The 13,043-nt window shown below is 34.2% G+C and overlaps 1 protein-coding gene across 1 annotated transcript in view; it reads right to left on the reverse strand.

The window, feature by feature from the left end:
• Positions 1-13,043, reverse strand: part of Mctp1 (multiple C2 and transmembrane domain containing 1) — a 526,481-nt gene that overhangs the window by 68,807 nt on the left and 444,631 nt on the right. The window contains exon 19 of the mRNA XM_058573996.1: positions 2,953-3,006. Coding sequence (XP_058429979.1) covers positions 2,953-3,006 — 54 coding nt within the window. The remainder of the gene's footprint in view (positions 1-2,952; positions 3,007-13,043) is intronic.

Genomic DNA, 13,043 nt, shown 5'->3' on the forward strand with positions numbered 1-13,043 from the left:
TGAAGTAATTGTAATCTTTGCTTCAACTTCTTATACCTGTGTCTTTGCCATGTATATAATTATGCTGAGGGAAAATACTCCAAGCTCAAATGAGATAAAGGACTTCAGTGTATGCCCGCATGGACCTTGTCAAGTAGCCAATGACTTGCCTTTCATTGTGAGTGACTAATATCAATGCTGGCTCTAAAGAAAGACACTTTTCATAATCGCCCAACAATCTGCTAAGTGAAAACATATGGATTGGCTTAGGCAAAGCCTGCCAGGGGTCTTTGCTGAATGGAAAACAGGTGCTCTCATTCTGGGCCACGTAATACCCCATTTACCCCCAAGTCCAAAGGTTATAGGACTAATAGCTGCCTCGTGGTAATCAGGGAAGCCAAGACACTGGCCCTGCTGAAACATCTGGGACATATTTTACATACTTGCAACATATGCTTCAGGTTCAATTAACATGAGGCTTTGGCACATTTATTAATCTTTTTTACTTTTATCCTATAAGAGGACCCACTGACCTGACCCCACTATTATACCATATGAGAAAACAGAGAAATAATGAGAGCTAGAGGTCAGTACCTGCTCGTATGGTGAAAAACACATTTGTTTTCTTATGAAATTCCATTACGCATGACTCTATACACAAACTTTAAATAGAGGAACCAATGAATTTTTTAAAGTAGGAAATTACTCTTCTCCCATTCAGACACACGGATAGCCAAGACTTAACAGTGCAGGGCTGTGAGAGCCAGTCAAGGGATGGAAGCCAGTAAATGGAAACTTGCAGGATCCTTTCACGTTTCCATTTCTTATGGTACAAAAACTTTACATTTTAGGATGTCCACTCTAGGATTCTTTCCTCAATTATGCAACAGCTTAAACATCTACTATAATTAATACATTTGATATTTTTGAAATAAAATTTTAATGTTGATATTGAATTATGGTTGAGAAAAAGAAAACCTATATGATGTCCAAATAAGGAATGCATTTAGGAAAAAAAAATCAGCTCACATTTTTTTCAGAAGGAAAACACCCTGTGTGTTGGCACCCGGTACAGAAGAATACAGCTGAATTCATGCAGTAAAATAAGCACTCACTTTCAATCAACTTTGGTAACTAGATCTGAAAATGTGTTAGAACCAGGGTGTCAATTCCAGACAACCATATACTAGATTACGATGGATGCTACTCCAGAGATTTGGAGTTGTTTCCCCACTCGCATGTTCCACTTGACATCTATGTTTTGGTGAGCTGGTTAACTAGGTGTGTATTTGTTTCCCAAGCCTAACATCCTCTCTGTTGAAAAAAAATGACCATAAAAAGAAAGACTAGAGGTGTAGAATATCAGCAAGCTGGCTAAAAATATATAGGGTGACTTCAAGCAGGGACATTGAAGTACTAGACTTCACCAAGGGTTTCCATTTATTAACATTTCTGGGGAAACGCCTGCTGCTGGGATGGATCTTTATGGTGGCTTTAATAATAAAGCAGCAACAAGCAAGGGGAAATGGCCATAAATGGATGGCAGCTCAGTGTTTATCAGCAGAGAAATGATGATTCAGAGCTGGCATGTTGAGTTAAAATACAATCTCTCTACAGCTCCACAACTGACCTTAACAATAAATCATATCATTTATTGCCAGAAGTGTGTGCTCATGTTATTTAACATTAAAAACAAGCACATATGTGTTTTTTGCAGGAAGAAGATTTTGTTAGTTTATGTTTGATGATGTTGCTAATAACTGAATGATGTACAGAAGGAAAATTTCACATAAAAGCTCTGTCAAAAATGTTTGAAATAGCATTAGAAGGGAGAAGAGGGGAAAAGCCTGCATGTGTGTGTTTATTTTCCTTTAAGCACTGAATATTATTCAGGAAAAGAGTCATTTGTGAAGTTAACTAATCCCTGTGATTTTTTTTTTTTTTTGGACACCTCTAGTGCTTGCTTCCAAAACAAATTCTTGAGGACATACCTGTATATCTCTACTGGAACCAAAGGTCAAGGGCATAAATTGAGATACATTGTTTTTCTCCTTCAAAAAATTTCATTGCTTTACTATAACAGAAGTCAGATTCTGGTGAAGGTCAAAATCTGGCTTTATTTGCCAAACAATGTTCAAAGAAATAATGATATTCTCTCCCTGCCTCTGATTTCACCTTAAGACTTTGTAGATTTTAGGTCTAGAAATGACAGAGGTCATGATGTAACAAACGGCCATAGAAAGCTGTTCTTCCAATACCAGCCACAGCTGTAGTGGTGCAAGGTCGTTCTAATTCTTCCCCCTAGCTGTCCCCTCTCCCCAGGGGACAACCAATCCAAGCAGTCCTAGAAACTAGCTGTTATTTACTGTGGTCAGCCTCCCCAAGCCCACCAGCAATTGAAGTAGTAGCCTCAGCCTGAATGGACTTCCCTGATGGAGGAGCCATGGGGTCATTCCAAATCTAGACAAGGCCACTGGACACCAGGGTTATTTAAATGTCCTCTTGAGTGCTCCACACAAGTGTTCTTTTGCTGAGCAATTCTTTGAAAATTACAGACGGCAATATCCATGCTCAACTCATGCAAGGCTGCTGATTTTTTCACTCCCCTCTTCCCCCAAAGCATAGAACCATTTGTAATACTCAAGATAGGACAAATTTTTGCCCTTCAAAAACAGTTGTCACTGCCGTTATCTTCATGAGAGCTATCAAGTTCCAGACAAGCTGAATTATTTTATTTTGTTTTTTTTTGTTCCTGGCAGAAAAATATTTGACCCAGCTCTGGACAAAAGCGAAGAGGATTTATAGCCCTCTCTCCCTCTTTGCAACATGCAGTGGCATTGTTAGGATGATAAACAGCACTGTCCAATTTTCTGGACTCAAACACTTCAACTCCTTTTTTAACTGTCTGTGAAAACAGTGTCATGTCTACATTTCCCCATCCCCAGGTACCCAAGTGCTGGGAAAGATAATTACCTTGTCATCTTTGTCATCTTCTTCTTCCTCGTCCTCTAGCATGTCCTCCACTACCTGCAGACAGAAACACAAGTTGTTTTTGTGCTCCTAAAGGACAGAATTTTGTCCTGTCATTTTGAACCTTTTGGAAATGAAAATTTTATTAACATTTGAAACACATGCACTGGAGAAGGAATGTTTGATCTAGAGATGGACATTAGGAAAAGGCTGTCTTTAATTGTTTAAAATCAGGTAACAGAAGCCCGATCAAGGGAATCCTATTCATGCAAAATGTTTTGTGACAAAGAATTTGAAATATGTGTAAGGCAAACTAACATCAATTTGGAGGATGCTTTACATCAGGAAATCTCCTTTCTACCTATTCTGCTGTCAATATTAATCAGGCACTCTAAATTTAGAACTAGATAACTAAGCATGAAGCAACTCTGTTATTTCTAATTTACTTTTTGCTAAACTCTTAGATTAAAAAAATCTGTTAATCCATTCATGCTGATGGCCTATGGTGTAAAACTAAATGTCTTTTATAGTTCAAACTTCAATTCAGTTTTGTGGATTACCTGAATATTTCATTTTGGCTCTGTGATTTTACACAAAGATTATGAGGATTGTTAGTAAAAGAAATTTAGAAATGCATTCTATAATCAAATGTGCATAATATATGTACCTAACTCAGACAAGTGGATATGCATATGCACTTTTAATGGCTCCTAATTCACCTATATTAGTAGAATGGAAGAGTCATTCTGGATTTGCCAAATAATTTTCATTTGCTTTGGTCAATATATAACTGCCAGTATTAATAATGGGATTTCATTAAAGTTTTTTTTTTATGACTTTATAGACTTACATAAACATACACACGTGCACCCCAGGGAAATTAAAAACATAAAAAATAAACCCTCTACAGTTGGGATTCTTATTCAGGTAAGTTCCAACTTCTTGTATATAACATTTTATATACTTTCTAAATTTTTATTGTGTTTTTTCCTAATCCAATCTGAGTATCTCTAAACAGTTAGCACATATTTGAGAACATTTCTCTCAAAGCTTGTAACTTTGGAAGATAAAGACAACTAGCCCTTCTTTTAGGAGACTTTTTGATATAAATAGGAATAGCTTATGAGTGAAAATTTCAATCACCAAGACAGTATTATGCAAAGATTGTATAAACTGAGATGACATATCTGAATTCTCAGTTATTCCTAATATTTTTCTGAAATATTCAAAAAGCATTCAGTGATTTAAAAAAACCCAACACACACTTCCAGGTCTCATGAACCAATATAAAACTAAGCTATCTAAAAAACTGTGAAATTGTTTCTAATTTATGTCATACATAACATCTTCTGTTCAACAGTAGGATTTTTTGGTCTTTCATTTTGACATCAGCACTTCAAAAGAATCATAGTAGCCCAACATACTTTTTCCAATGTATGTTGAGTGCTTATACAACTTTGGGAACATGTAAAGCAATTTGAATTGTGGTTGACCTAAACAGGAAATATGAACTCTTGATACTCTAACTATTTTCAGCCACTCCATAAGCATTTATTGTAAACCTCCTTATCCAAGGCACACAATTCTAGGTAATGTGAAAATACAAAGAGAAACAACACATAGGTACTTGTCTAGCCTCATATAGGCCCTATGGAATGTAAACAGGGACCAGCAGATAAGCCATAATATTAATTTTTAACTTTCTTTAACCTGAATTATGTGCATCACAAATATACAGACATTAGTAATGACAATGTGTAATTGAGGAGATGTATGCCAGGCTATTCCTTATTGGGCTATTTGCAATGGAGGTTTAGAAAGGAAAAGAAGCCACAGTGTTTCAATGCATTGTATTACATCAAGATTTCACCTAACCCTTGCCAGATTTTTTTAAAAAATTATTATTTTCTACTTCTAATAAAATTATCTTTAGGTGTTGGATGTGGTGGCATGTACCTGTAATCCCAGTGACTTGAGAGGCTAAAGCAGGGAGATTAAAAATTTGAGACCAGCCTTAGCAACTTAGTGAGGTCCTAAGCAACTTAGTGAGACCTTGTCTCCATTAAAAAATAAAAGGGGCTGGAGATGTAGCTCAGTGGTAAAGCACCTCTGGGTTCAATCCCCAAGTATATACACAAAAGAATTATCAGTAAAGTTTTGGATTTAAATGAAGTTTTTATTTATTGCTAAAACTATCCATGCAGTCATATCAAATATGTCAAAGAAAATAAAATATTCTTTTACTCCTTTTATTCCTCTGACTAAACTCAAGAAGTATTATATATAACTAGTTATTAAAAATATATCATATACCTCCTCTTACAGTACTTAGCATCCTACTGCAGATACTACAAAGGCAGAATGGTGTCAAATTGTATCTAGCAGATTGCATAATAAGTGTTCAAGAAATATTTTTTGATCTAGTGGATAAATGACTGCATCATCCATCCTTCATATCTTGGAACACACTCTTTGGTAAAGTGCCTATCATTTATCTCACAAACCTGACTTAGCTCACTTCGAAAGAATTATACCTAATCAAGTTAATAAAGGCAAATATTCAAAATGCTTTCAAACTTTTTTCTGGAAATAGAACCCATGAATATTTAATCTTTAAGATCTGGGGATATCTACTAACGCCAAATTAATTTTTAAAAATTCCAAGTATGATTGAACCATGAAACAAACTACTAGCGTAATTTACACACTTTGTAAATCAGCTGTGGCTCTTATGTTCAAGTATGAGTCAAAGAAGCCTACAGAATCAGGCTCTTCATTTGCAAAACCCAAACTGTTCTTTCCCTGCACAAGTGGGTAATTGGCTACGCACAATTGCTCCACAAATGTGCAGCCAGAACCACCCAATACAACCATTTGCTTTTACATTTGGCAGAAAAGTGTTGTGTTAGTGAGAGGCCTTTGTGTTGTGTTTTAGAGCTCTAGTGAGGGCTTTTCCCCTCCTCCAGTGCCTCCTTAATGTTATATCATGAACATCTAAAAGTGAGGATTTAAAATACAGATAGTTTCCTGTTGATGCCTTTTAGCTGCTTCAGAATGCACGCCCCCCCCCCCATTATATTTTTTTCAGGTGAAGCTTAAGTTGCCTTGAAATGGAGATGATAAAGCCCTGATCATCTGATTAAAGTCCAAGGAGATCATGTCTGTAGAGTGTTTAGCACAGTTCCTGTATCAAAAGAAGTTCTCAAAAATATTAGCTATTGATAAAATAACAACTTAATATTTTAACACTGAGTTTTGGAAATTAAATTGCATCTTTTTTTTTTTTAACCTGGGCAGAATATCTTTTGTTCTCAATGACAAAGTTCTGATTCATGTTTTCACTGAAAATAAGGAAAACACATACAGGCACAAGGAGAGGTTTGGGTAAAGATTCCAAATTAAAATGATGCTGCTTTTTTACAACTAGTTTTCAGGCATTAGTGGCCTGGTGAAATGGACAGCCCTGAGAGCAAGAGTGTCTCAGAAGCTGAGCTTTAAGACTTGAGCTCCAGCCAAATGCAATGGACATAGAAACCACAAACTGTGTTTTAAAAAATAAACTGTGTAAGGCTGGAGATGTAGCTGAGTGGTAGAGTGCCTGCTTAGCGTGTGTGAGGTCCTGGGTTCAATCCCAGGACTGAGAAAGAAAACAAAAACAAAAACAAAACAAACCTGTATATGTCACAGAAGTGCATTTAACGACTGCATAAAATGTAATCTTTCCCAGAGAACTTAAATAACACCTGCTACTTAAAAAGAGAGTACTGGAATTTAACACTTAACTTAGGAAAACAAATAAAAATACAGGAGACCTAGTCTCAAATTCAAGCCCTTTCCTCTTCAAATAAAACCAAATAAGCATTACATAGTTTTGTTTTCAAATATTGCAAGTCCAATTGCCCAAACATTTGTCAGCAATGATTTAATAACACACACACACACACACTCACACACACACACTTCCTTACAGGGGGAATGACAAAAAATTCAGGTGGTAGAAAAGATACGTTTGCAAAGTTCAGATTTTTTTGTTTTTTCTTAAAAGGGAATATCTCAGACTGGCTCTGGAATTCTCTTTCCAAATTATGCTTTCTGATACCTTGCTTGAAAGCAAGTAGTATTAATCAAACAAAGGAAGGGCACTAGGGAAATCAGAAAGATGTAATGCAAGCAGTTAAAAGTGACATGACCTTCTGTAATGTCGCTCGTCACAGACTTATATGCCACACACTGGAGGAAGGTCTTGAAAGAACGGATTCCTGGTACTATTCCTTGAATGTAATACTAATAAAGATGACATTTTAAAAAACACACATAGACAGCCCCAAATGTAGTGTGCCAGCTACATTACAGCCAAAGAATAAGCAGATAACATTATTTTAAAAAGCATAATATTTCTTCTTCCATATCCAATATTTGTTGAACATTTGTCATTAAGATATAAAACATAATATGTAGCTATACATTTAAGAATCTATTTCCAAAATGGAACAAAATTGCTTCTACAGAATATCTTTTATATATTTTTTTTTCTAATTTTGTAAGATTTGATTGTAATCCAACACAAATCTGTGATTTTCAAGGAAATAAAATGTTATTTGAGTGAAAATGTGAATAATGATGTTGAAAATCTGAATGAAAATATGACAACATGTTTAGAATCATTCCATCAATGATATATACAGATGTGACCAGAGAAAGCAGTTAAAGGAACATTAACACAGTAAAAGTATGATAAAAAGTGGATTCAGGTAAACTTTAGGATTAAAATCATAATGCATCAGTGGATAATAATTATTGCTTTTCAAAATCAATTTAGGGTGCACATTTAGACTACAGTGACCAGAGCAGGTTAAAAAGGTCCTTGGATAATTCTTAAAGTACTTTATATTCTGACTTTCCAGGAATATTATTTTTCTCTTATTCAAATCCACCTAAACAAAAAAGAACGAAAAGAATCTTTGTTATATTCACCTTGTTAAGATAAGAATTCAGTGATGTGAAGCCAAGCCCCCTCAAAACCCAGTGCTGAAACAAACTGGTTTCTTTTGTATTTGTACATTTTTTTCTTGAAAATAATCTTTGAATTAAATGGATGTTTTGCTCTATTCAGAATGAACAGTTGCACAATTCAAATTGCTTTTCTAAAACACAGTCTATAAAAAAGCAACACATTTAAATTAAAGAAGAAATCATTGCTGTCCAGATGTGCAAATGCAAAGTTAAAATATTAAAGAAAATTGTCACAAAAGAAAGAAGTTTCATACTTAATTTCATATTCATAGAACATCCGAATGTGTACAGATGCTTATATTTGGATACATTACAAACTAAATGCCTGTTTCCACCATAGAGATATGGAAGAATTAGGGGAGAGTGGTACTCTTCAACATGATTTGGAGCTTATTGTATCATTGTGTGTCTACACCACACAGAGCACACATTTGCATGTCAGTGGATTTATTACAAGTGTAAGTACTGTTTGAAATTCAGAAATGTCTCTGAATTGGGAAGATGCATAGAACCACTTAAATGATTTTGGATCATCTGAAGGTACCAGAGGTTGGGCTGAAGGCTTTTTTGTGGTCAATAAGATCATTATGGATGTATTTCTGCAGATGGTTTTTTTTTTTTTTTTTTTTTTTTTTACAACAGACATCTGCTTCTCAAAAGATTTTTGAGAAGCAACTTTTGCAAAATGAATGGTACAATTGAACAACATGTATAATCTAGACCACATTTGTAAGAGTAATAACATTCATAAACACGTCTGGGATATACTGTTTTATCCAGTATATCGAAAAAGCAACTGCATGTATGATGGCTGCTTGGTCTGATTCACGCTATTAAGGATTTGACCTTGAAGTATTTCAGCTACAGTAGTCATCAAGATAACTGAACTACTAGATGTAATAATAATTAGTGTGATAGTCTTGCCAGTGAGGCTGAATATATTGCAATACAAAAGAAGGCAGACTAAAAAGAAAAGCATTAGTACTTATTGCTAAAACACTTCCTGATTTTTACAGAGACACTCAAATACAATTATTTCTTCTTTCAGAATGCATTTCCTTGGCTCATTCTGGGAAGTGCCATGTTGTAATTTAGTCTGATTCTTAATAGGAAATGTGGCTTTAATGTGGCTATCAGATGACTTTTGATTCATGCCACTGATTACAGCCTGTATTCTGCATCATCAACAGCATTCTTATTTGCAATATAATATGCTTTAGTATAAGGTGCAAGGACACTAAATTTACTTCACTGGCCAAGAGTATGTAACCATTTATTTTCTTCAGTGTCAACTTAAAATGCAGAAAAAACCTTCCATTAAGAAAGGCTAAACAATAGCCAATATAAATTTTATAATCAGAATAAGCATCTTAAATGAATTTCTTTTCATATTTCCTTCTCAGTATTCTTAAATGTTTATTCTTAGACTTACACAAAGCACTGTGAACAGAAATCTAGTGTTTATTTGAACTCTGTCTCCATCTAAAGGCTTCCCAATGTATTGTATTTTTTACTTGAAGGAAAAACCTAATCTTGGCATCTTTAGTATATTACAAATTACTTGGGTTAAGTAGGAAAAAACAGGTCAGCTATTAACCTGTGGTGTACTTTTAAAATGATGACGCTTTCTTAAAACTCTTGTCAGATATTAAAACAAATATACAAAATGCCAAAAAATTTGAGTTGTTTAATGTGCTTTGTAAGTAAAATTAAAAGATAACTAGACATTTCAAACCTATTTTATAAAAGTTAATGTTTTTAAAGCAAAATGTTTTGTTTATGAAGAACAGTTCAAATAAAAAGAAAATTTCTTCCTTAAGCCTCTATGTATGAAGCCAAATTTCCATTTGAGAACCACAGCTTTTTAACAAAAAAGGTACAAGTTAAAATGTTTCAAATTGAGAACAACTTTAGAAACTTTTACATTATAAGTTGTCTAATGAAAGGTTTGCATTGTTTATTTAATGCGTTTTCTGCAGTGCAAGAAAAGGGAGCTGCTGTGATCTCTGTAGGGGTCCATGTTCTGCTAATGTCTTGTGTATGTCTCTTGCTCTAACCTCATCAGACACATTTGGGAGCATTAAGCTGCAATAGGTGAGAAATTCTTTTTCAGGTAAAGGCATAGCACATGTTCTACAGGTAAATACTACACTTTGGGGATATTGGGGATCTTTAAAGAATTTTGAAAACAAACATTTATCTTGGAGATTAATATTAGCACACTTTGGAGCATACTAATCTATTAAGTCTGATTCATTTTTAATGAAAATTCACCGCAACCCCCCATTTTAAGCAATATGTTGGGGGGTGTGGAGGGGGTAAGTGGAATGTGTGTTCAATCACAGAGAAACATTCTGACATTAAATTGAATTTTTCCACTTAAAATGTTGAGATATAAGAATGTTATGTCAGAAAATTTAACTTTTAAAACTGAGCATTTTAAAATGTCAAAAAATCAAGAAAGACTTCAGTTATTTGCTTATGTCTTTTTTGAAAAAGTAGTGATAAAATATAATTTTATTGAGGATAGTATTCACAAAAGAAAGAAAGCTCTAGTTGGTTTGGACCTGCATTTGGACTGGAAAAAATGTCTGTGGTTAATGGTAGCATAAAAGCCTGAATGAAAAGAAAGTTCAGGAAACCCACACAATCCCATACAATGGTTATAGCATGAGCTTTCCATAATATTACACAGAGCTCTTTCTACAGTCTCACAAAGGCCAGCCTGGTCCACTTATCATTTCTGCTTTATGTAGTGTACTGTGTGATTGCTAAATTAGTGCATAATGCATTTATAATATTTATAGTACCAACATTTAGTTAAATAACCTTTATGTAAGATTTATGTTGATTTTTTTTATTTCTCATTTAATGGCAAATTATGAAGAGCATGTTTCATAAAGATAATTCTCCATTTAAATTCATCAGTCCATTAAATATTAAAATTATGTTTCTGATGCAATCTAGAACAAATTTGTCCAGCTTCAGTGATTATTTGCACTCATAAAAATTAGGCTTGATTAATAAAATTTAAATGCTTGATTAAGTTGACATTTTCATGTCCCATTCTGATTTATTAAAATTAGTCCCTATCTCCAGGCCTGGTATGCCAGTGTGGGTTTACCTTCTCCTTTCTCTTACCTAAAACATCCTGAGTGAGGCTGTTAGGAAAGAGTATTTTGCTATGAGGCTCAATGAGTTTTTCAGTGAAATGTCCTACTCTGGCCATGTGCTTCCTACCTTTGGTTTTCTGCACTGGGCATGGTGAAAATATGTTTCTTTCATGTATCTATGGATTAACATTTAACATTTAAGGTATTTCTGTAAAATTCAACTTCTAAGAAGCTTTCATCTGTTGAAGATTGCTTTTGCTCAAATTTCTTCATTTTTTTTTATTGGTAAAAATATAGATTTTTATTTTTGTGAGACTTCCGTATACATAGCAAGGGAATTCTGGACATAGGAAATCTTACTGTGTCAGTGCTTCTGTCTTTGTCTATAATCTTAAAACTAACAAGAATCACAAATGACCAAGGGAAACCATTCTTTTCAACAGGACTTAGACAGAAAGTCCTCCTGAGAACAAGTGACTTATATAACATCTAAACCCACATGATACCCACACTGGCTTACTTATCATGGTATGATGTTCAATTGTCATTTATTGAGCAGTTACCACATGCTTAACACATGGGGTTGACTCTTAAATTCGCAGAAGACCCCAACAAGGTAGCTAGTATTCCCATTGCAATGGTGAGGAAACTGAGGCTTAGGGGAATTAATAAATTTGTATAGCTAAAAAGTAGAAGATTTGGAATTTAATCCCATGTCTTCCTAATTTCAAAGTTTGGGCTCTTAATGTTTACTATCTGGAAAGGTACAGGAGTAACACTTGTTTTTTAAGTTATTTTTGCTATTGCCCAGGGGAGTAAAACTCATTTCAAAATTCTGTACAGGTGAACTGACTCTCTTGTTTAAGCAATGCTGCCAGAACATTGGGTTATTTTTAAAGTAAGTGACACTGTGTAGTAGTTATTTTCTTTTTCTTGCATGATGAAATAAATTCAGTAACAAATGACAGATAATGTCCTCAAAGGTGTATTTTAGTTTGGCCACTGAAATGTACAGTTCCAACACTATGTATAGGATAATGAAAGGGCCTTAAAGTTGTACACTCTTGACAAATGTATCTTATACAATGTTCAACAAAACAAACAAACTCTCAGGATTACAGGACCCTTAATAATAGTTCTGATTTACAAATGTTTTACACAAGTAGATAAAGATATATTATTTAGTCTCCAGTTTTGTTGATGGAAATCTGGCAATTTCTTGTCACTGTTCTGAATGAGGGACAAGTCTCCACAAATATATATAAAATATATATGTATATAAAATATAAAAATAATATGTATAAAATACATATAAAATATATAAATAAAACAATATATATAAATATATAGTATATTTATAAAATATAAAAATAAAATAATATATAAATAATATATATAAAAATAAAATATATACATAAAATATAAAATCTCCTGCCAACACCACCCACCTTACATGCATGATGATCAAGATTGGCAATGCAAACTAGTCACCAGTCATGAGTTACCAGTTACACCAGAAAGTACTTGCTTTTGGTCTTTGATCCTATTTCCCTTCACCACAGCATTTCTAGTAGTTTGGTGTTTAAAAAAAAGACAGTGCAAAATCATTTGGAAAGAAGAAACAGAAGGTCACCAGAAATAGGTAGGATGGGAACAAATCTTTACTCCTCACACTTCAGATAGAGCCCTAATATCCAGAGTATACAAAGAACTCAAAAAATTAGACAATAAGATAACAAATAACCCAATCAACAAATGGGCCAAGGACCTGAACAGACACTTCTCAGAGGAGGACATACAATCAATCAACAAGTACATGAAAAAATGCTCACCATCTCTAGCAGTCAGAGAAATGCAAATCAAAACCACCCTAAGATACCATCTCACTCCAGTAAGATTGGCAGCCATTATGAAGTCAAACAACAACAAGTGCTGGCGAGGATGTGGGGAAAAGGGTACACTTGTACA

This window comes from Marmota monax, unplaced genomic scaffold (genome assembly GCF_021218885.2).
Source record: "Marmota monax isolate L192 unplaced genomic scaffold, Marmota_monax_Labrador192_F-V1.1 WCK01_AAM20220418_F8-fsc00018, whole genome shotgun sequence".
In the NCBI taxonomy this organism is placed as follows: Eukaryota; Metazoa; Chordata; class Mammalia; order Rodentia; family Sciuridae; genus Marmota; species Marmota monax.